General features: G+C 44.7%; 1 protein-coding gene across 1 annotated transcript in view; it reads right to left on the bottom strand.

Moving 5' to 3' along the window:
• Positions 1–25,727, bottom strand: part of LOC148454257 (transient receptor potential cation channel subfamily M member 2-like) — a 333,820-nt gene that overhangs the window by 179,462 nt on the left and 128,631 nt on the right. Inside the window, 1 exon segment of the mRNA XM_088461125.1 lies at positions 4,381–4,561. Within this exon segment, the coding sequence (XP_088317251.1) occupies positions 4,381–4,561 (181 nt within the window).

Raw genomic sequence — 25,727 nt, 5'->3', positions numbered from 1 at the left:
GGATGGGTTCCTTGTCTCAGGGTCAGGATACTGGATGATGCTGACACAGTGCGACAGGTTCATCAAAAATCCTCCTGAATGATGATACAAAGTCTGTATAGTTATCCAGCAGCGAGTCTGAATGCTCCCAGAGTGGGGAGGCCCAATCCAAAGCCGAGCAGGACAACAAAAACACAATGTATGCCACTTTAGTTCTAGCAGTGGGAAAGTTATCAGGCTGTAATGTAAAGTCTATATCACACTGATTTAAGAAACCACGACAGGTAAGGTACAGGTACTCTCTCTCAGCCGCAGCTGAGAAACACATTGCACTGGCAAGGAAGGAAGGCTCTGGACCTTCCTAAATACCCGGTGCTGCACTGTGACTGGCTGGAAAGAGCACATGACCCACCAGGATTGGACAGCTTGAATCACATGGCAGCAGGCAAGATGGCGGCGCCCATGCCAAACGGAATGGAAGCACCGCCAGGCCTCACCAGCCCTAGTGACAATGTGCCAGCACAGAACCACACGCAGCCAAATGCCCCTCGCCAAACACCAGCACTGCTGCTAGACACCCCTCGCCCCAATGACCTCACAGGTAATACCCGTGACCACCATGCCGAGAAACCATGGCCGTGACAGTCGGAAATTTCAAAATCCAGATTGTCCATTCCTTCAATTTAAAGAAACTGTAATGAAAATTCTGGGACTGAATCAAAGTTCTGAAGTTGACTGCTCCACAGCAGAATCTGCAGAGATCAGAGGCACCTACAATGTTAGTTACGTTGGAAGGCAAGACCCTCCAGCACCTGGAGAGTCCATTGTACAACATGCACAAGTGCCCTCTTGTCCTTATCCAACCAGGGTAATGAAAGGTTAGATAGCAGAGCTTACACAAGGTCTCACCGAGATGTGTCAGGAGCTGAAAGTTCTAAAATGGGAACAGGTCTCAACTAGGCCTGGTATTCTGATTGTGGGCTGCATACTAATCCTAGATGGGATACCCATAGCAGCTCAGAAAGATGATCCTCTGATCAATTTGACATCCAGAGAAGGTCCATATGCAGGCATTGCAACCAGAGTGGTCATGTTGAGCGCAATTGCCATGAACAAGAAAATTTAATAATGAGAAGTCCTGAGGCCGAGTACCAGCCCTCTGGAAGAATAGAGAGAATAGGTCGATATTTAGAAGAAGAACAACACCACGAGGGTGCAAGTTCAAACATGCCCCCTCTCTGACCATCACCTTCATAGCATGAACCTCAAGAATGTAGAGAATGAGTGAGGCAGTTCAGAGGGTATGAGCGGAAAAGAGTAACCAGAGGATAGACGGACCACATGACCACCACCATGGTGACCTCTGGGTCAAGGGGTGTAAGAGAATGCCCCTAGAGGAGAGAACTGAGAAGTGGTGTCAGAGGAGGAAATCCATGTTTTGGTGATGGGTAGGGGATTGATGTATTTGGAGATAAAAAAAAGGTCATGGATAAGTACCAGTTTATTACAGACAGAGCTGACATTCCAGATGGCACAGAAGAGGAAGACAGAGTTTGTTGGAGAGATGTGGATGAGATTATCAGGGTTGCTGTAGCATGGAGGTGAGATTAACTAATCTCTTCTTCAACTAATGCATGCCGCCTTTCATGTCAACTGATTACGTCCTCCCACTCCTGCCTCCAAGATTTTCTCCACACTGCTCCCCACCTTTGGAACTCTCTCCCTCTCCCCAGCATACTCTCCACCTCTTTTCATTTCTTCAAATGGGCTCTCAAGACCCACTACTTCATTAAAACCTTCCAGCTATCATCCTAACTTGCTGCTACATGTTCCTTCCTACCCATCTACCCCATCTGTGTCACACCTGTTTGCCTGCCCCTCCCATTTAGAATGTAAGCTTTTATGATCAGGGCCCTCCACCCTCTTGTGCTTCTCCCTACTTTACTTTTATCTACTTCTTACTCCCTACTAGGGCACCTAACACTTGTTTGCTTATGCTTGGCTGCTTATGTGGGTGTTATGGTTGCTAATGTAGCAATGTATATTATCCATGTCCTGGTTCTGTATTGTATTGTATTGTTCTGTAAGTCACTGGTCAACAATTGGTTTATGTACTTTGTAAGGCGCTGAGGAACACTTGTGGCACCATATAAATAAATTATAATAATAATACATTTGGAGGAAAATTATGCAGAGAATGTGGAGATGGTGAATGCTCCTGGGCTAGGAAGGGAAATTTCAGGTGGTAAGCAGGGAGGGACTTCGGTATGATGCAGATAGAGGTGAGGAGAAGAGACAGGGAGCAGGTCCTAAAGGTAGTGGAGCTGGACCATGGTGGGGAAGTAGTGTGAAAATGGAGTAATAGGAGACATGGGGGAGGGAAGCAGGGAGGTAGAAGGGAGAAGGAGGAGAGGAGAATTGTAAAGGGAAGGATAGAGGTGGGAACAGGGGGTCGGATAAAAGATAATGTTGGTACTATGAAGAAAAGATGGGCAGTGTGTGGATGAGGTAAATAGGGAAAGGAAAACTGGAGATAGGAATTAAGGCTGTATGTGATGCAGTAAATTTGCAGAAATGCAGATGAAAGTAAAGTGATGGTAAATCTTTGGGCACAAAGACATGAGGCTGTTATTATTAAGCAGAATAATTATGGATATTTTGTGGGTGCAGAAAGTAAATACTAAAGTAGACAATGTTAGAAGTCAGAAGATGCAAGGCAAGTCTAAAAAGCACTGATAATTCAGATAGAGCTATTATGGGTATGAAGGCAAAACGGCATTGGTACAGATATGCAGCCTGACGTATACGAAAACAAAAAGCCCGATACTTTCAAGCAAGGTGGTAAGTTCTAGCAGTGTCCAAGCAGGACTTGACAATGGCAGCCTCCGTCAGCACATGCCCCAACCTCGGAACTCCAAACTCACTACCTAACTCCCAAAATGTTCTCACACTTCTAAGCAACACTGTTTTTGCACTGACTTCATCTATTACAAAGTGATGCCTTTCTCCTATGTCTCCACTTCACCTCTCTCCAAACATTCATATTCAAGTTTGTAATTTCCTCCCAGTCTTCCAATGACTCTTTGCTACAGAACCTTATACACCCTCCGCTGTCCCCTTCCTCACTTTCCTTTCTCCCTCAGAGCCCTTAACTTTACCACCTATTTCACATTAAAAATGAGTGCTATACACCGGACATTTCATCATCTCAGTTTCATGCAACTAGGGTTGAAGTCCATACTCTACTTTTATCATCTCAATCTTCTACTTGTCTAGTTGACCCCATTCCCGGTCACCTTCTCTATTCCATTTTTCTCTTTCAAGCCTGTTTTTATCACTTCTATCATTAATATCCCCTCTCTTGACCCAGGCTCTTTCCATCTACCACCTATATATCTTGGCCTTTGCCTCCAAAATCCTTAAGATGTTTGTTTATAGCTTCTTCACCACCACTCCCTTGTAGATCCACTTCGGTCTCCTTCTTAGATCCACTTCTGCTCTCTCCACTTCACAGAAGGTTACTAACGAACTTCTTACAGTAAAATGTAGCAACCCAGGTCTCTTTTGTCATCCTTCTGGAAATATCTGTGTTCTTTGATGCTATGGACCACCCTCTCCTCCTTCAGACACTCTGGTCATTTGGCCTCCATGACTCTGTCCTTTCTTGATCATCCATCTATATTGCAATCTGCTCCTTCTAAGTCTCCTCCTGTGACTCCACCCCACTCTTCCCTCTATCTGTCAGTGTACTCCAAGGGTCTGTTATTGCCCCCTTATGTTCACCCTTGGAGATATCATTTGGCCTTCAGTACTACCTATAGTATATGCTAATGACACCCAAATGTATCACTTTTCCTCTGATTTCTCTTCCTCAAATCACTCTTGTGTCTCTGTATTTCTGCTCTGTCCTGCTGGATGTTAGAGCACATTCTCAAAATCAATACAGTATGTCTGAAAAATAACTCATTGTTTTCACCTTATCCCGGATTCCTTACTTCTGCTACTCTTTCTATTTGTTGACACCACCAAGTTCTCCTTAGTCCCTCAGACCTTCTGTCTGGGAGACATTCTACCTCTACTTCACTCCCCACATTTAGTCTATCTCACAATCTTGCCTTTTCCACCTTAATAATATCAGACATCTTCTCACCATTGATGACATCAAAATTCTCATTTGTCACCCTTATCTAGTCAGCATCCCAAACACAACAGATACATTTTTAAACTTCTCACTCTCACTTAATAAGTCCTTAATCAGAACACTTCCTCCTTTTCTCCTACATTAACCAAACTAACATGGCTATAAAAGCCCAGAAATTAATGATATAATCTCTTATTCATTACCCAATTTAGAACCTGGAGTTACATCGGCCATGTCTGATAATATATTTCCCTTCTCACCTTCCTTCTTCATTGATTGTTTAGAGATGAATTTCTCCAGGGCAGTTCGCAGTTTTATTTCCACCCCATATTGTCCTTGTGTCCCATCGTCCACCAGAATAAAATGTGTGTGGTTGTTATCCAGACAGCACAAATTCCCCTGAGATCCTTCATCCATTGGGTACGCAGCTGGAGGTTCTTCCTATAATGATTTAAACATAATAAATAGAAATAAACATTTTTTCTCCCACCGCGCTGTGATTGTTACTGCCGGGACAGGTGTAGGTCATGAAACATCTAAAACATGGAAGGAACATGCGTAAAACATTCAGAAAAATTATTTAAATGTCAACAAATAAGGCCTCCCAGGTGTATATGAGCAGGACGGAGTCTTGTACTATATACAGAATGATTGGTAGATCCCCCTCAATAGCTGAGGAGCTGTTACTTACAAAACATAGTGATTGTGTCTCATACTGTACTATGGGGCTGAGTTAGAGATGTACGGAAACCTGATGGTTAGCACATATTTCCAATTGTAAGTGGTCTTCGCTGGGGCAGGACCCACACTGAGCATATGCAGTATTGGTCTGAGACCCCGCACACAGTCCAGCAGCAGACTGTCAATGGGTGGGGAGAGGGCATCGATGGCCTTCTCATTCCCAAATGAATGTGTGTCTCTGCCATTGGGGGGAAGGAAAAGGTCATGACCTCTGATGGCTGATGGAGATTTCCTGGTCTCTTCTGAGCATCTGCAATCGCTGGCTGGAGTAACCCCATGATCACTCAGCTGTCCGAAGGATCATGTAGATGATTTGATGTTGTGTCCAAGGATGCAGCTCAGATGAGTGATGCATGCAGGAGCCGTGACGCCTCCTGCTGCATTACTATAATATAGTGATTACAGCTGATACCATGTTAGCACCTGTGATAACACATCCATCTGAGCCTGAATCACCCCCTAAGTGAAGCCAGCAGCACAGAAGATTTCCATGGTAGGGGGGCAGAGCTTATCCTCTCCATGTAGGTAAAATCTACTCAGAATGGAGAACCCTAAAACTCCAAAAGACTGTGTAGCATACACAGGCTGGAGCCAGTTCGAATACCTGCCAGAGACAGGACTGGGACTTTGATTAGGAGAGACTGTGTTTGCAGATTAGCTGCACAATGATAGTAAGGGGCAAAGAAGTGAGTTTCTTGCCCTAAATTGGGCATTTTTTGTGCATTTATATTGTACCTACAGTAATTGATACTGAAAGGTAAATCACCATTCCGTTCATTTACCTAAAATCCTGTGTTGGATCCTGATTGAGCACCTTAGGTACTGCACAAATTCACCACTAACCGAGCTAATTATATATATATATATATATATATATATCCCTTGAAGAAGTCCAATACAAGGACGAAACGCATTGGATGCTACTGCTCTTTACCTTCTCTCATGAACTTACCAGTTTTCATAATCAGATAAGCTAATTTCAATCTTATTTATTTGTATCTTCTAAAATAATTTTTTACCCTTGTAATAGCACATTTTTATGTTGTTTGTATAATATTCCCTTTTTTTATTTTTTTTATAAATAAATTTGTTTTTATATTTTACACACCTTTTATATATATTTATTATATATAGATATATATCTATGTATTTACGTATTTATATTTTACATATTTCTGTATTGTGTTAACACTTATTGAAATATGGCACTTTACCTTCTAGCACCTTATTTAAACAAGGTTATACAAGCACAATTGGCGCTCACATTCCTGTTCCATTAATTTTATCTGTTTTTGTGTATCAGATCACCACTGATACATTTTCTAGTGGTTGAGCTGACACCCATACTTTCAGGGAGTGCTTGATATATTTTTGTTTCATATAAATAGTAAAATAAGATACATAGAGTTGACCTATAACAAGAAGTCTCTATATTGGATTGGCGCTGTAATCTTCATTTGCACATATATATATATATATATATATATATATATATACATTATCCCTGCCATACTATCCCTATACACTGGAAAGTCATGGATTTCACACACATATATATATATATATATATATATATATATATAAATATGCCACATGGATGAGGAGTGTATATTATATATATATATATATATATATATTGTGATAGAAGCACAGAGGAACCAGCAAGTCCCTCTGACATAGGCAACTGTGGGAAGATTAGCCACCCACAGCAGTGGGTGGCACAAACATGTGGCAGTTCAACTATCAGCATGGTACAATTAGGAAACAGAGTGGCACTGTAGTGTCAGACAGGTTGGCAGTTTAATAAACTAATACAACCCCATATTAGATCAGAGCCCCAAAGGAGGGGGGAGTATTTATGTAGTGGAAGGCAGGGAAATGAAGGGAGAATTGATTCATATGTAATAGTTACAGCTAACTCCAAATCAGCCTATAGTATACTAAAAATAAATATGAGAAGACTGATCTGCTTGCCATACTACCCCCCTAATTGTGTAACTCACTCCTGTAGTACATTTTTGTACACCAGAGTGTATGAGGAATAAAAAAAAAAACAACAACTGCCCACTACAACACACCAAACTCACACTGCGTGGAGACACACAGCACTTAACAATAGAAGAAATATTTTTTTTCACCTTTTTTTAATTAGCAGCTCAGCTGACACCGCGTGCAGTCACAGCACTTACATGTACTTGATCAAAAATGCACTGGGCACAGAGCACAGATGTTTTACAAAGCAATAGAATATTAATTTTTTCACTTTTTTAAATTTGCAGCTCAGCTGACAGTGCTTTTATATGTAGGTGAACAAATGCACTGGGGGACAGCGCAGCCAGGTTGTATAAACAAACAAAAAAACCTTTTAAACTTAGTAATTGTTTTTTTTTTGCAAATAACAACTGCGGAGTCATACCGCTTATATTGCAGTGGGGTATGGACTGGGGAGCCACACAGCTTATATTGTAGTGGGGTATGGACTGCGGAGTCACACAGCTTATATTGCAGTGGGGTATGGACTGCGGAGTCACACAGCTTATATTGCAGTGGGGTATGGACTGCGGAGTCACACAGCTTATATTGCAGTGGGGTATGGACTGCGGAGTCACACAGCTTATATTGCAGTGGGGTATGGACTGGGGAGCCACACAGCTTATATTGTAGTGGGGTATGGACTGCAGAGTCACACAGCTTATATTGTAGTGGGGTATGGACTGCGGAGTCACACAGCTTATATTGTAGTGGGATATGGACTGCGGAGTCACACAGCTTATATTGTATTGGGGTATGGACTGCGGAGTCACACAGCTTATATTGTATTGGGGTATGGACTGCGGAGTCACACAGCTTATATTGCAGTGGGGTATGGACTGGGGAGCCACACAGCTTATATTGTAGTGGGGTATGGACTGCGGAGTCACACCGCTTATATTGCAGTGGGGTATGGACTGGGGAGTCACACAGCTTATATTGCAGTGGGGTATGGACTGGGGAGCCACACAGCTTATATTGTATTGGGGTATGGACTGCGGAGTCACACAGCTTATATTGTAGTGGGATATGGACTGCGGAGTCACACAGCTTATATTGCAGTGGGGTATGGACTGGGGAGCCACACAGCTTATATTGTAGTGGGGTATGGACTGCAGAGTCACACAGCTTATATTGTAGTGGGATATGGACTGCGGAGTCACACAGCTTATATTGTAGTGGGATATGGACTGCGGAGTCACACAGCTTATATTGCAGTGGGGTATGGACTGCGGAGTCACACAGCTTATATTGTATTGGGGTATGGACTGCGGAGTCACACAGCTTATATTGCAGTGGAGTTTGGCCTGCAGAGTCACAAGGCAGCATCACTGTGTGAAAGTTAGACTAGTAATAATAATTCTTGCACTATAAAAAATAATAAACAATGATTTGCTATCTGCCTGTACTGTAAATCTAGCTTGGCCAATATTAACACAAAGGGGATTGGAGTGGACACAGCAACCACTGGAGGTGGAGAGGGTGGACACACCACAGCAGCCACTGGACACAAGGACCGCAATTCAATTGATTTCTCGCTCCCGATCTCCCATCTAAAGTGATGAGAGATCTCGAGGCTATATTAAATTGTTACAGATGGTCCCGCTGATCGCTCACAAAGAGGCCAGGTTTAGCCATGTTAATTGGCTAAACCCGACCAAAATGCTGGGCCCCCATTGTGAAAAGTGCCGTTTGGTCCAACAATACGGGTCACTTTCTCATGCATTTTAGCTCACCACCGCTGGGGGGTGTGAGCTGAAATGCAGGTGCCGGCAGCTGTTCGCGCCTGATAGGATCAACAATTGAATAGCTCTATTGGGCGCGAGGTGGGATCAGCTGCCGGTGAAAAAAATGTAATTACACCTAGGGAGTGAATGGACACATTGCACAGCACAGCTCAGCAGATTGGAGTCAGTGTGAAATGGTGCCCAAATCACCATGGGAGAGTCGTCTATAGAATCCAAAACCCACAAGAATCCCACTCCGGGATCATGACGTTTTGCCTCAATTTGATATCCAAGCAAAGCCGGAACACCCGAGCCACTGCTCGGATTCAATCAGATCAAGGAAGTTCGGGTGGGCTCAGTTTTCAGAAATCCGAGCCCGCACATCTCTAGTTATTTATTAATCAAATTGGTAAAAATAAGCACAAAATTACAATAGCAATATGTGGTATCTGCTTCCTGGGTATCTGTGAAGCCTCCTCCCAGATATGACCTTTCTGTCCCTCTGTACATTTGTTGTTTTTGCTTCAGGTGTAACCAGGGCACAGGGAGAAATGCCCGGATGTGTCCTCCAGGTATGTAAGTCACTGTGACACAGTCAGGGTGCGGTCTATCATCTTATCTTACTTTATTAGGGGTGCACACACCTTTCCTCACCTCCCTTGTGGTGTATTTAGCACAATTCACATTGTTAATGTGGATGTAATAATAAAATAGGTTATATAAATTTGTAAACGTTAATTTGTTCATAAAAATTGTATTATGTGTCCTGCCGAGCCCATTCTGGTGAATAATTCCCTGCATCAGGTCCCCTGCAGCCAATGCACATATATCACTTATATCACCATCAGCCGACGGATGCGTTATCAAGGGCAGATGGGGAGGGGTGGGATATATATAATTAAACTGCCCCCTATTCAGAGCCTCCTGTAGCTGTAACAAGCAGACTGTCATCCAATTTGGAAGGACTTTAATTAGGAAATGAGAAGCCGGATTCCACAAGAAAACAAATAGTGGAATAAAGTGTCTGATAGTGGGAATATGACTCTGTACAATGTGATAACAGTGAGAATAGACAGATAAATGAATAACAAGACTAAACTGTAATACACTCTTACTGTACACAATGATAACACAGCAATAAAACATGTGTCTGTCCATTTTCGTGCTGGTGTCACATTGTACAGCCTGCACATAACATACATTCACATTGTATTTCTATTGTCATCAGAAATGGTGCAATAATTCTATTTATTGTTTTACTGAGACAATGAGGCAGATAGTATAGGGGGGGTACACGCCCACATGGCACTATACACACCCACACAGCCCTGGCCACACCCACATAGCACTGACCACACCCACACAGCCCTGGCCACACCCACATAGTACTGGCCACACCCACATAGCACTGACCACACCCACACAGCACTGGATGCACCCACACAGCAGTGACCACACCCACATGGCACTGAGCAGGCCCACACAGCACAGATCACCACCACACAGCAAAGGCCACACCCACACAGCACTGGCCACACCCTCAGAGCACTGGCCATGCCCACACATCACTGGCTACACCCCCACTACACTGGCCACACCCACACAGCACTAGTCACACCCACACAGCACTGGTAACACCCACACAGCACTGGCCATACCCACACAGCACTGACCACACCCACACAGCACTGGGCAGGCCCACACAGCACAGATCACCACCACACAGCAATGGCCACACCCACACAGCACTGGCCACACCCACACAACACTGGCCACACCCACACAACACTGGCCACACCCACACAGCACTGGCCACATCTACTCTATATTAAGCCCTTGATCATTTTACTTCCAGGCCCACACAACCCATAATTCAGCTCTGCATAAAATCTCTTTATAAAATAAAATAAATGGTATCAATCATTTTCTGTTACTGCAGTGAAAACATTTCTTGGTGCAGGAAATCCTGAGAGTATTCCCATATTTTTATAGCTCCAATAATTTTAAACTTACTGGAGTTCCTGCGGTGACTGCAGGTTGCACCCTATCACATAAGCTCCAAGGTCTCTACATGAATAGACCCCAGAGCATTTTAGGTGACTGTTCTACTGGCTCTATTTGTGGATTCTGACTCATTTACTGACACAAGGCTGCTGTAAGAAGACAAACACCCCAAATCTCAATAGATCTATTCTGTTAACACTCATCCTTTCTGTAATATAACAATTAATGACAACATTTTAGGGGCTGCAAATAACAGACTAACGATTTATTCCTTCGAAAATTATGGCAGGGTCAAGAGCCTAACACTACAATTCCTCATGGAACTATATTCCTCATACAACTATATGTATTTCTTGAATGATGGTTTGAGAACAATGCAGAAGACTGCTAGGAGAAAATGCAGAAGACTGCTAGGAGACAATACAGAAGACTGCTAGGAGACAATACAGAAGACTGCTAGGAGACAATGCAGAAGACTGCTAGGAGGCAATACAGAAGACTGCTAGGAGACAATGCAGAAGACTGCTAGGAGGCAATACAGAAGACTGCTAGGAGGTAATACAGAAGACTGCTAGGAGGCAATACAGAAGACTGCTAGGAGACAATACAGAAGACTGCTAGGAGACAATACAGAAGACTGCTAGGAGATAATACAGAAGACTGCTAGGAGGCAATACAGAAGACTGCTAGGAGACAATGCAGAAGACTGCTAGGAGACAATACAGAAGACTGCTAGGAGACAATGCAGAAGACTGCTAGGAGATAATACAGAAGACTGCTAGGAGACAATACAGAAGACTGCTAGGAGACAATACAGAAGACTGCTAGGAGACAATGCAGAAGACTGCTAGGAGACAATACAGAAGACTGCTAGGAGACAATGCAGAAGACTGCTATGAGATAATGCAGAAGACTGCTAGGAGACAATACAGAAGACTGCTAGGAGACAATACAGAAGACTGCTAGGAGACAATACAGAAGACTGCTAGGAGACAATGCAGAAGACTGCTATGAGATAATGCAGAAGACTGCTAGGAGACAATACAGAAGACTGCTAGGAGACAATACAGAAGACTGATAGGAGATAATACAGAAGACTGCTAGGAGACAATACAGAAGACTGCTAGGAGACAATACAGAAGACTGCTAGGAGGTAATACAGAAGACTGCTAGGAGGCAATACAGAAGACTGCTAGGAGACAATACAGAAGACTGCTAGGAGATAATACAGAAGACTGCTAGGAGGCAATACAGAAGACTGCTAGGAGACAATACAGAAGACTGCTAGGAGACAATACAGAAGACTGCTAGGAGGTAATACAGAAGACTGCTAGGAGACAATACAGAAGACTGCTAGGAGACAATACAGAAGACTGCTAGGAAGCAATACAGAAGACTGCTAGGAGACAATGCAGAAGACTGATAGGAGACAATACAGAAGACTGCTAGGAGACAATACAGAAGACTGCTAGGAGACAATACAGAAGACTGCTAGGAGACAATACAGAAGACTGCTAGGAGACAATGCAGAAGACTGCTAGAAGGCAATGCAGAAGACTGCTAGGAGGCAATACAGAAGACTGCTAGGAGACAATACAGAAGACTGCTAGGAGACAATACAGAAGACTGCTAGGAGACAATACAGAAGACTGTTAGGAGGCAATACAGAAGACTGCTAGGAGGCAATACAGAAGAGTGCTAGGAGACTATACAGAAGACTGCTAGGAGACAATGCAGAAGACTGCTAGGAGACAATGCAGAAGACTGCTAGGAGACAATGCAGAAGACTGCTAGGAGGCAATGCAGAAGACTGCTAGGAGGCAATGCAGAAGACAGCTAGGAGGCAATGCAGAAGACTGCTAGGAGACAATGCAGAAGACTGATTAGAGGCAATGCAGAAGACTGATAGGAGGCAATACAGAAGACTGCTAGGAGACAATACAGAAAACTGCTAGGAGACAATACAGAAGACTGCTAGGAGACAATGCAGAAGACTGCTAGGAGACAATACAGAAGACTGATAGGAGGCAATGCAGAAGACTGCTAGGAGACAATACTGAAGACTGCTAGGAGACAATACAGAAGACTGCTAGGAGACAATACAGAAGACTGCTAGGACGTAATGCAGAAGACTGATAGGAGGCAAAGACAATGCAGAAGACTGCTAGGAGGCAATACAGAAGACTGCTAGGAGACAATACAGAGGACTGCTAGGAGACAATGCAGAAGACTGCTAGGAGACAATGCAGAAGACTGCTAGGAGACAATGCAGAAGACTGCTAGGAGACAATACAGAAGACTGCTAGGAGACAATACAGAAGACTTCTAGGAGACAATACAGAAGACTGCTAGGAGGCAATACAGAAGACTGCTAGGAGGCAATACAGAAGACTGCTAGGAGGCAATACAGAAGACTGCTAGGAGACAATACAGAAGACTGCTAGGAGACAATACAGAAGACTGCTAGGAGGCAATGCAGAAGACTGCTAGGAGACAATGCAGAAGACTGCTAGGAGACAATGCAGAAGACTGATAGGAGACAATGCAGAAGACTGCTAGGAGACAATGCAGAAGACTGCTAGGAGGCAATGCAGAAGACTGCTAGGAGACAATGCAGAAGACTGATAGGAGACAATGCAGAAGACTGATAGGAGGAAATGCAGAAGACTGCTAGGAAGCAATGCAGAAGACTGCTAGGAGACAATGCAGAAGACTGCTAGGAGACAATGCAGAAGACTGCTAGGAAACAATGCAGAAGACTGCTAGGAGGCAATGCAGAAGACTGCTTGGAGGCAATACATAAGACTGCTAGGAGGCAATACAGAAGACTGCTAGGAGACAATACAGAAGACTGCTAGGAGACAATACAGAAGACTGCTAGGAGACAATACAGAGGACTGCTAGGAGGCAATACAAAAGACTGATAGGAGGCAAAGACAATGCTGAAGACTGCTAGGAGACAATACAGAAGAGGAGACAATACAGAAGACTGCTAGGAGGCAATACAGAAGACTGTTAGGAGACAATACAGAAGACTGCTTGGAAACAATACAGAAGACTGCTAGGAGACAATACAGAAGACTGCTAGGAGACAATACAGAAGACTGCTAGGAGACAATACAGAGGACTGCTAGGAGGCAATACAAAAGACTGATAGGAGGCAAAGACAATGCTGAAGACTGCTAGGAGACAATACAGAAGAGGAGACAATACAGAACACTGCTAGGAGGCAATACAGAAGACTGCTAGGAGACAATACAGAAGACTGCTTGGAAACAATACAGAAGACTGCTAGGAGACAATACAGAAGACTGCCAGGAGACAATACAGAAGACTGCTAGGAGGCAATACAGAAGACTGCTAGGAGACAACGCAGAAGACTGCTAGGAGACAACGCAGAAGACTGCTAGGAGACAACGCAGAAGACTGCTAGGAGACAACGCAGAAGACTGCTAGGAGACAACGCAGAAGACTGCAAGGAGACAACGCAGAAGACTGCAAGGAGACAACGCAGAAGACTGCTAGGAGACAATGCAGAAAACTGTTAGGAGGCAATGCAGAAGACTGCTAGGAGGCAATGCAGAAGACTGCTAGGAGACAATGCAGAAGACTGCTAGGAGACAATACAGAAGACTGCTAGGAGACAATACAGAAGACTGCTAGGAGACAATACAGAAGACTGATAGGAGACAATACAGAAGACTGCTAGGAGGCAATACAGAAGACTGCTAGGAGGCAATACAGAAGAGTGCTAGGAGACTATACAGAAGACTGCTAGGAGACAATGCAGAAGACTGCTAGGAGACAATGCAGAAGACTGCTAGGAGACAATGCAGAAGACTGCTAGGAGGCAATGCAGAAGACTGCTAGGAGGCAATGCAGAAGACTGCTAGGAGGCAATGCAGAAGACTGCTAGGAGGCAATGCAGAAGACTGATAGGAGGCAATGGAGAAGACTGATAGGAGGAAATACAGAACAATGCTAGGAGACAATACAGAAGACTGCTAGGAGACAATACAGAAGACTGCTAGGAGACAATGCAGAAGACTGCTAGGAGACAATACAGAAGACTGATAGGAGGCAATGCAGAAGACTGCAAGGAGACAATTCTGAAGACTGCTAGGAGACAATACAGAAGACTGCTAGGAGACAATACAGAAGACTGCTAGGAGGTAATGCAGAAGACTGATAGGAGGCCAAGACAATGCAGAAGACTGCAAGGAGGCAATACAGAAGACTGCTAGGAGACAATACAGAGGACTGCTAGGAGACAATGCAGAAGACTGCTAGGAGACAATGCAGAAGACTGCTAGGAGACAATGCAGAAGACTGCTAGGAGACAATGCAGAAGACTGCTAGGAGACAATGCAGAAGACTGCTAGGAGACAATACAGAAGACTGCTAGGAGACAATGCAGAAGACTGCTAGGAGACAATGCAGAAGACTGCTAGGAGACAATGCAGAAGACTGCTAGGAGGCAATGCAGAAGACTGCTTGGAGGCAATACATAAGACTGCTAGGAGGCAATACAGAAGACTGCTAGGAGACAATACAGAAGACTGCTAGGAGACAATACAGAGGACTGCTAGTAGGCAATACAAAAGACTAATAGGAGGCAAAGACAATGCTGAAGACTGCTAGGAGACAATACAGAAGAGGAGACAATACAGAAGACTGCTAGGAGGCAATACAGAAGACTGCTAGGAGACAATACAGAAGACTGCTTGGAAACAATACAGAAGACTGCTAGGAGACAATACAGAAGACTGCTAGGAGACAATACAGAAGTCTGCTAGGAGGCAATACAGAAGACTGCTAGGAGGCAATGCAGAAGACTGCTAGGAGACATTGCAGAAGACTGCTAGGAGAGAATGCAGAAGACTGCTAGGAAGAAGACTGCTAGGAGACAATGCAGAAGACTGCTAGGAGGCAATGCAGAAGACTGCTAGGAGGCAATGCAGAAGACTGCTAGCAGACAATGCAGAAGACTGCTAGGAGACAATGCAGAAGACTGCTAGGAGACAATACAGAAGACTGCTAGGAGGCAATACAGAAGACTGCTAGGAGGCAATACAGAAGACTGCTAGGAGACAATACAGAAGACTGCTAGGAGGCAATACAGAAGACTGCTAGGAGGCAATACAGAAGACTGCTAGGAGACAATACAGAAGACTGCTAGGAGACAATACAGAAGACTGCTAGGAGACAATACAGAAGACTGATAGGAGACAATATAGAAGACTGACAGGAGACAATGCAGAAGACTGCTAGGAGGCAATGCAGAAGACTGCTAGGAGACAATGCAGAAGACTGCAAGGAGACAATGCAGAGGACTGCTAGGAGACAATGCAGAAGACTGCTAGGAGACAATGCAGAAGACTGCTAGGAGACAATGCAGAAGACTGCTAGGAGACAATGCAGAAGACTGCTAGGAGACAATACAGAAGACTGCTAGGAGACAATGCAGAAGACTGATAGGAGGCAATACAGAAGACTGATAGGAGGAAATACAGAAGACTGCTAGGAGACAATACAGAAGACTGCTAGGAGACAATATAGAATACTGCTAGGAGACAATGCAGAAGATTGATAGGAGGCAATACAGAAGACTGCTAGGAGGCATTACAGAAGACTGCTAGGAGACAATACAGAAGACTGCTTCGAGACAATACAGAGGACTGATAGGAGGCAATGCAGAAGACTGCTAGGAGACAATACTGAAGACTGCTAGGAGACAATACAGAAGACTGCTAGGAGACAATACAGAAGACTGCTAGGAGATAATACAGAAGACTGCTAGGAGGTAATGCAGAAGACTGATAGGAGGCAAAGACAATGCAGAAGACTGCTAGGAGGCAATACAGAAGACTGCTAGGAGACAATACAGAGGACTGCTAGGAGACAATACAGAGGACTGCTAGGAGACAATGCAGAAGACTGCTAGGAGACAATGCAGAAGACTGCTAGGAGACAATGCAGAAGACTGCTAGGAGACAATACAGAAGACTGCTAGGAGACAATACAGAAGACTGCTAGGAGGCAAAACAGAAGACTGCTAGGAGGCAATACAGAAGACTGCTAGGAGACAATACAGAAGACTGCTAGGAGACAATACAGAATACTGCTAGGAGGCAATGCAGAAGACTGCTAGGAGACAATGCAGAAAACTGCTAGGAGACAATGCAGAAGACTGATAGGAGACAATGCAGAAGACTGATAGGAGGCAATGCAGAAGACTGCTAGGAGACAATGCAGAAGACTGCTAGGAGACAATGCAGAAGACTGCTAGGAGACAATACAGAAGACTGCTAGGAGACAATACAGAAGACTGCTAGGAGACAATACAGAAGACTGCTAGGAGACAATACAGAAGACTGCTAGGAGACAATGCAGAAGACTGCTAGGAGGTAATACAGAAGACTGATAGGAGACAATACAGAAGACTGCTAGGAGACAATACAGAAGAGTGCTAGGAGGTAATACAGAAGACTGCTAGGAGGTAATACAGAAGACTGCTCAGTGACAATACAGAAGACTGCTAGGAGACAATACAGAAGACTGGTAGGAGACAATACCGAAGACTAGGAGACAATACAGAAGACTGCTATGAGGCAATGCAGAAGACTGCTAGGAGACAATACAGAAGACTGCTAGGAGACAATGCAGAAGACTGCTAGGAGACAATACAGAAGACTGCTAGGAGACAATGCAGAAGACTGCTAGGAGACAATGCAGAAGACTGCTAGGAGACAATACAGAAGACTGCTCAGTGACAATACAGAAGACTGCTAGGAGACAATGCAGAAGACTGCTAGGAGACAATGCAGAAGACTGCTCAGTGCCAATACAGAAGACTGCTAGGAGACAATGCAGAAGACTGCTAGGAGACAATGCAGAAGACTGCTAGGAGACAAAACAGAAGACTGCTCTGTGAAAATACAGAAGACAGCTAGGAGACAATGCAGAAGACTGCTAGGAGACAATGCAGAAGACTAGGAGACAATACAGAAGACTGCTAGGAGACAATGCAGAAGACTGCTAGGAGACAATGCAGAAGACTGCTAGGAGACAATGCAGAAGACAGCTAGGAGACAATGCAGAAGACTGCTAGGAGATAATGCAGAAGACTGCTTGGAGACAATGCAGAAGACTGCTAGGAGACAATGCAGAAGACTGCTAGGAGACAATGCAGAAGACTGTTAGGAGACAATGCAGAAGACTGTTAGGAGACAATGCAGAAGACCGCTAGGAGACAATGCAGAAGACCGCTAGGAGACAATGCAGAAGACCGCTAGGAGACAATACAGGAGACCGATAGGAGACAATACAGGAGACCGCTAGGAGACAATACAGAAGACCGCTAGGAGGCAATACAGAAGACTGCTAGGAGACAATGCAGAAGACTGCTAGGAGACAATGCAGAAGACTGCTAGGAGACAATGCAGAAGACTGCTGGGAGACAATGCAGAAGACTGCTGGGAGACAAAGCAGAAGACTGCTAGGAGGCAATATAGAAGACTGCTAGGAGACAATACAGAAGACTGCTAGGAGACAATGAAGAAGACTGCTAGGAGACAATGCAGAAGACTGCTAGGAGACAATGCAGAAGACTGCTACGAGACAATGCAGAAGACTGCTAGGAGTCAATGCACAAGACTGCTAGGAGACAATACAAAAGACTGCTAGGAGATAATACAAAAGACTGCTAGGAGATAATACAGAAGAGTGCTAGGAGAGAATACAGAATACTAGGAGACAATACAGTAGACTGCTAGGAGACAATGCAGAAGACTGCTAGGAGGCAATGCAGAAGACTGCTAGGAGGCAATGCAGAAGACTGCTAGGAGACAATGCAGAGGACTGCTAGGAGACAATACAGAGGACTGCTAGGAGACAATACAGAAGACTGCTAGGAGACAATACAGAAGACTGCTAGGAGACAATGCAGAAGACTGCTAGGAGACAATGCAGAGGACTGCCAGGAGACAATACAGCAGACTGCTAGGAGACAATGCAGAAGACTGCTTGGAGACAATGCAGAAGACTGCTAGGAGACAATGCAGAAGACTGCTAGGAGACAATACAGAAGACTAGGAGACAATACAGTAGACTGCTAGGAGACAATGCAGAAGACTGCTAGGAGGCAATGCAGAAGACTGCTAGGAGACAATGCAGAAGACTGCTAGGAGACAATACAGAGGACTGCTAAGAGACAATACAGAAGACTGCTAGGAGACAATGCAGTAGACTGCTAGGAGACAATGCAGATGACTGCTAGGAGACAATGCAGAAGATTGCTAGGAGGCAATGCAGAAGACTGCTAGGAGGCAATGCAGAAGACTGCTAGGAGGCAATGCAGAAGACTGCTAGGAGCCAATGCAGAAGACTGCTAGGAGACAATGCAGAAGACTGCTAGGAGACAATGCAGAAGACTGCTAGGAGACAATGCAGAAGACTGCTAGGAGACAATGCAGAAGACTGCTAGGAGACAATGCAGAAGACTGCTAGGAGACAATGCAGAAGACTGCTAGAAGGCAATGCAGAAGACTGCTAGGAGACAATGCAGAAGACTGCTAGGAGACAATGCAGAAGACTGCTAGGACACAATGCAGAAGACTTCTAGGAGACAATGCAGAAGACTGCTAGGAGACAATGCAGAACACTGCTAGGAGACAATGCAGAACACTGCTAGGAGACAATACAGAAGACTGCTATGTGGCAATGAAGACTGCTAGGAGACAATACAGAAGACAGCTAGGAGGCAAAACAGAAGACTGCTAGGATATAATACAGAAGACTGCTAGGATATAATATAGAAGACTGCTAGGAGACAATACAGAAGACTGCTAGGAGGCAATGCAGAAGACTGCTAGGATATAATACAGAAGACTTCAAGGATTTAATACAGAAGACTGCTAGGAGGCAATGCAGAAGACTGCTAGGAGACAATACAGAAAACTGCTGGGAGACAATACAGAAGACTGCTAGGAGACAATACAGAAGACTGCTAGGAGACAATACAGAAGACTGCTAGGAGACTATACAGAAGACTGCTAGGAGGCAATACAGAAGACTGCTAGGAGGCAATACAGAAGACTGCTAGGAGACAATACAGAAGACTGCTAGGAGACAATACAGAAGACTGCTAGGAGGCAATGCAGAAGACTGCTAGGAGACAATGCAGAAGACTGCTAGGAGACAATGCAGAAGACTGATAGGAGACAATGCAGAAGACTGCTAGGAGACAATGCAGAAGACTGCTAGGAGGCAATGCAGAAGACTGCTAGGAGACAATGCAGAAGACTGATAGGAGACAATGCAGAAGACTGATAGGAGGAAATGGAGAAGACTGCTAGGAAGCAATGCAGAAGACTGCTAGGAGACAATGCAGAAGACTGCTAGGAGACAATGCAGAAGACTGCTAGGAGACAATGCAGAAGACTGCTAGGAGGCAATGCAGAAGACTGCTTGGAGGCAATACATAAGACTGCTAGGAGGCAATACAGAAGACTGCTAGGAGACAATACAGAAGACTGCTAGGAGACAATACAGAAGACTGCTAGGAGACAATACAGAGGACTGCTAGGAGGCAAGACAAAAGACTGATAGGAGGCAAAGACAATGCTGAAGACTGCTAGGAAACAATACAGAAGAGGAGACAATACAGAAGACTGCTAGGAGACAATACAGAAGACTGCTAGGAGACAATGCAGAAGACTGCTAGGAGACAATGCAGAACACTGCTAGGAGACAATGCAGAAGACTGCTAGGAGACAATGCAGAAGACTGCTAGGAGACAATGCAGAAGACTGCTAGAAGGCAATGCAGAAGACTGCTAGGAGACAATGCAGAAGACTGCTAGGAGACAATGCAGAAGACTGCTAGGACACAATGCAGAAGACTTCTAGGAGACAATGCAGAAGACTGCTAGGAGACAATGCAGAACACTGCTAGGAGACAATGCAGAACACTGCTAGGAGACAATACAGAAGACTGCTATGTGGCAATGAAGACTGCTAGGAGACAATACAGAAGACAGCTAGGAGGCAAAACAGAAGACTGCTAGGATATAATACAGAAGACTGCTAGGATATAATATAGAAGACTGCTAGGAGACAATACAGAAGACTGCTAGGAGGCAATGCAGAAGACTGCTAGGATATAATACAGAAGACTTCAAGGATTTAATACAGAAGACTGCTAGGAGGCAATGCAGAAGACTGCTAGGAGACAATACAGAAAACTGCTGGGAGACAATACAGAAGACTGCTAGGAGACAATACAGAAGACTGCTAGGAGACAATACAGAAGACTGCTAGGAGACTATACAGAAGACTGCTAGGAGGCAATACAGAAGACTGCTAGGAGGCAATACAGAAGACTGCTAGGAGACAATACAGAAGACTGCTAGGAGACAATACAGAAGACTGCTAGGAGGCAATGCAGAAGACTGCTAGGAGACAATGCAGAAGACTGCTAGGAGACAATGCAGAAGACTGATAGGAGACAATGCAGAAGACTGCTAGGAGACAATGCAGAAGACTGCTAGGAGGCAATGCAGAAGACTGCTAGGAGACAATGCAGAAGACTGATAGGAGACAATGCAGAAGACTGATAGGAGGAAATGCAGAAGACTGCTAGGAAGCAATGCAGAAGACTGCTAGGAGACAATGCAGAAGACTGCTAGGAGACAATGCAGAAGACTGCTAGGATGCAATGCAGAAGACTGCTTGGAGGCAATACATAAGACTGCTAGGAGGCAATACAGAAGACTGCTAGGAGACAATACAGAAGACTGCTAGGAGACAATACAGAAGACTGCTAGGAGACAATACAGAGGACTGCTAGGAGGCAAGACGAAAGACTGATAGGAGGCAAAGACAATGCTGAAGACTGCTAGGAAACAATACAGAAGAGGAGACAATACAGAAGACTGCTAGGAGGCAATACAGAAGACTGCTAGGAGACAATACAGAAGACTGCTTGGAAACAATACAGAAGACTGCTAGGAGACAATACAGAAGACTGCTAGGAGACAATACAGAAGACTGCTAGGAGACAATACAGAGGACTGCTAGGAGGCAATACAAAAGACTGATAGGAGGCAAAGACAATGCTGAAGACTGCTAGGAGACAATACAGAAGAGGAGACAATACAGAACACTGCTAGGAGGCAATACAGAAGACTGCTAGGAGACAATACAGAAGACTGCTTGGAAACATTACAGAAGACTGCTAGGAGACAATACAGAAGACTGCCAGGAGACAATACAGAAGACTGCTAGGAGGCAATACAGAAGACTGCTAGGAGACAACGCAGAAGACTGCTAGGAGATAACGCAGAAGACTGCTAGGAGACAACGCAGAAGACTGCTAGGAGACAACGCAGAAGACTGCTAGGAGACAACGCAGAAGACTGCAAGGAGACAACGCAGAAGACTGCAAGGAGACAACGCAGAAGACTGCTAGGAGACAATGCAGAAAACTGTTAGGAGGCAATGCAGAAGACTGCTAGGAGGCAATGCAGAAGACTGCTAGGAGACAATAAAGAAGACTGCTAGGAGACAATACAGAAGACTGCTAGGAGACAATACAGAAGACTGCTAGGAGACAATACAGAAGACTGATAGGAGACAATACAGAAGACTGCTAGGAGGCAATACAGAAGACTGCTAGGAGGCAATACAGAAGAGTGCTAGGAGACCATACAGAAGACTGCTAGGAGACAATGCAGAAGTCTGCTAGGAGACAATGCAGAAGACTGCTAGGAGGCAATGCAGAAGACTGCTAGGAGGCAATGCAGAAGACTGCTAGGAGGCAATGCAGAAGACTGATAGGAGGCAATGGAGAAGACTGATAGGAGGCAATACAGAAGAATGCTAGGAGACAATACAGAAGACTGCTAGGAGACAATACAGAAGACTGCTAGGAGACAATGCAGAAGACTGCTAGGAGACAGTACAGAAGACTGATAGGAGGCAATGCAGAAGACTGCTAGGAGACAATTCTGAAGACTGCTAGGAGACAATACAGAAGACTGCTCGGAGACAATACAGAAGACTGCTAGGAGGTAATGCAGAAGACTGATAGGAGGCCAAGACAATGCAGAAGACTGCAAGGAGGCAATACAGAAGACTGCTAGGAGACAATACAGAGGACTGCTAGGAGACAATGCAGAAGACTGCTAGGAGACAATGCAGAAGACTGCTAGGAGACAATGCAGAAGACTGCTAGGAGACAATGCAGAAGACTGCTATGAGACAATGCAGAAGACTGCTAGGAGACAATGCAGAAGACTGCTAGGAGACAATACAGAAGACTGCTAGGAGACAATGCAGAAGACTGCTAGGAGACAATGCAGAAGACTGCTAGGAGACAATGCAGAAGACTGCTAGGAGGCAATGCAGAAGACTGCTTGGAGGCAATACATAAGACTGCTAGGAGGCAATACAGAAGACTGCTAGGAGACAATACAGAAGACTGCTAGGAGACAATACAGAAGACTGCTAGGAGACAATACAGAGGACTGCTAGGAGGCAATACAAAAGACTAATAGCAGGCAAAGACAATGCTGAAGACTGCTAGGAGACAATACAGAAGAGGAGACAATACAGAAGACTGCTAGGAGGCAATACAGAAGACTGCTAGGAGACAATACAGAAGACTGCTTGGAAACAATACAGAAGACTGCTAGGAGACAATACAGAAGACTGCTAGGAGACAATACAGAAGTCTGCTAGGAGGCAATACAGAAGACTGCTAGGAGGCAATGCAGAAGACTGCTAGGAGACATTGCAGAAGACTGCTAAGAGAGAATGCAGAAGACTGCTAGGAAGAAGACTGCTAGGAGACAATGCAGAAGACTGCTAGGAGGCAATGCAGAAGACTGCTAGGAGGCAATGCAGAAGACTGCTAGGAGGCAATGCAGAAGACTGCTAGGAGACAATGCAGAAGACTGCTAGGAGACAATGCAGAAGACTGCTAGGAGACAATGCAGAAGACTGCTAGGAGGCAATACAGAAGACTGCTAGGAGGCAATACAGAAGACTGCTAGGAGACAATACAGAAAACTGCTAGGAGACAATACAGAAGACTGCTAGGAGACAATACAGAAGACTGACAGGAGACAATATAGAAGACTGACAGGAGACAATGCAGAAGACTGCTAGGAGGCAATGCAGAAGACTGCTAGGAGACAATGCAGAAGACTGCAAGGAGACAATGCAGAGGACTACTAGGAGACAATGCAGAAGACTGCTAGGAGACAATGCAGAAGACTGCTAGGAGACAATGCAGAAGACTGCTAGGAGACAATGCAGAAGACTGCTAGGAGACATTGCAGAAGACTGCTAGGAGACAATGCAGAAGACTGCTAGGAGACAATGCAGAAGACTGCTAGGAGAAAATACAGAAGACTGCTAGGAGACAATGCAGAAGACTGATAGGAGGCAATACAGAAGACTGATAGGAGGAAATACAGAAGACTGCTAGGAGACAATACAGAAGACTGCTAGGAGACAATACAGAAGACTGCTAGGAGACAATGCAGAAGATTGATAGGAGGCAATACAGAAGACTGCTAGGAGGCATTACAGAAGACTGCTAGGAGACAATACAGAAGACTGCTTCGAGACAATACAGAAGACTGATAGGAGGCAATGCAGAAGACTGCTAGGAGACAATACTGAAGACTGCTAGGAGACAATACAGAAGACTGCTAGGAGACAATACAGAAGACTGCTAGGAGATAATACATAAGACTGCTAGGAGGTAATGCAGAAGACTGATAGGAGGCAAAGACAATGCAGAAGACTGCTAGGAGGCAATACAGAAGACTGCTAGGAGACAATACAGAGGACTGCTAGGAGACAATGCAGAAGACAGCTAGGAGACAATGCAGAAGACTGATAGGAGACAATGCAGAAGACTGCTAGGAGACAATGCAGAAGACTGCTAGGAGACAATACAGAAGACTGCTCAGTGACAATACAGAAGACTGCTAGGAGACAATGCAGAAGACTGCTAGGAGACAATGCAGAAGACTGCTCAGTGACAATACAGAAGACTGCTAGGAGACAATGCAGAAGACTGCTAGGAGACAATGCAGAAGACTGCTAGGAGACAAAACAGAAGACTGCTCTGTGAAAATACAGAAGACAGCTAGGAGACAATGCAGAAGACTGCTAGGAGACAATGCAGAAGACTAGGAGACAATACAGAAGACTGCTAGGAGACAATGCAGAAGACTGCTAGGAGACAATGCAGAAGACTGCTAGGAGACAATGCAGAAGACAGCTAGGAGACAATGCAGAAGACTGCTAGGAGATAATGCAGAAGACTGCTAGGAGACAATGCAGAAGACTGCTTGGAGACAATGCAGAAGACTGCTAGGAGACAATGCAGAAGACTGCTAGGAGACAATGCAGAAGACTGTTAGGAGACAATGCAGAAGACCATTAGGAGACAATGCAGAAGACCGCTAGGAGACAATGCAGAAGACCGCTAGGAGACAATGCAGAAGACCGCTAGGAGACAATACAGGAGACCGATAGGAGACAATACAGAAGACCGCTAGGAGACAATACAGAAGACCGCTAGGAGGCAATACAGAAGACTGCTAGGAGACAATGCAGAAGACTGCTAGGAGACAATGCAGAAGACTGCTAGGAGACAATGCAGAAGACTGCTGGGAGACAATGCAGAAGACTGCTAGGAGACAAAGCAGAAGACTGCTAGGAGACAATACAGAAGACTGCTAGGAGACAATGCAGAAGACTGCTAGGAGACAATGCAGAAGACTGCTAGGACACAATGCAGAAGACTTCTAGGAGACAATGCAGAAGACTGCTAGGAGACAATGCAGAACACTGCTAGGAGACAATGCAGAACACTGCTAGGAGACAATACAGAAGACTGCTATGTGGCAATGAAGACTGCTAGGAGACAATACAGAAGACAGCTAGGAGGCAAAACAGAAGACTGCTAGGATATAATACAGAAGACTGCTAGGATATAATATAGAAGACTGCTAGGAGACAATACAGAAGACTGCTAGGAGGCAATGCAGAAGACTGCTAGGATATAATACAGAAGACTTCAAGGAT

The sequence above is a fragment of the Taudactylus pleione genome, unplaced genomic scaffold (assembly GCF_031769625.1).
Source record: "Taudactylus pleione unplaced genomic scaffold, aTauple2 ptg001020l, whole genome shotgun sequence".
NCBI lineage: Eukaryota > Metazoa > Chordata > Amphibia > Anura > Myobatrachidae > Taudactylus > Taudactylus pleione.
The sequence above is the reverse complement of the archived record's forward strand: the minus strand, read 5'-3'. Positions and strand labels throughout refer to the sequence as shown.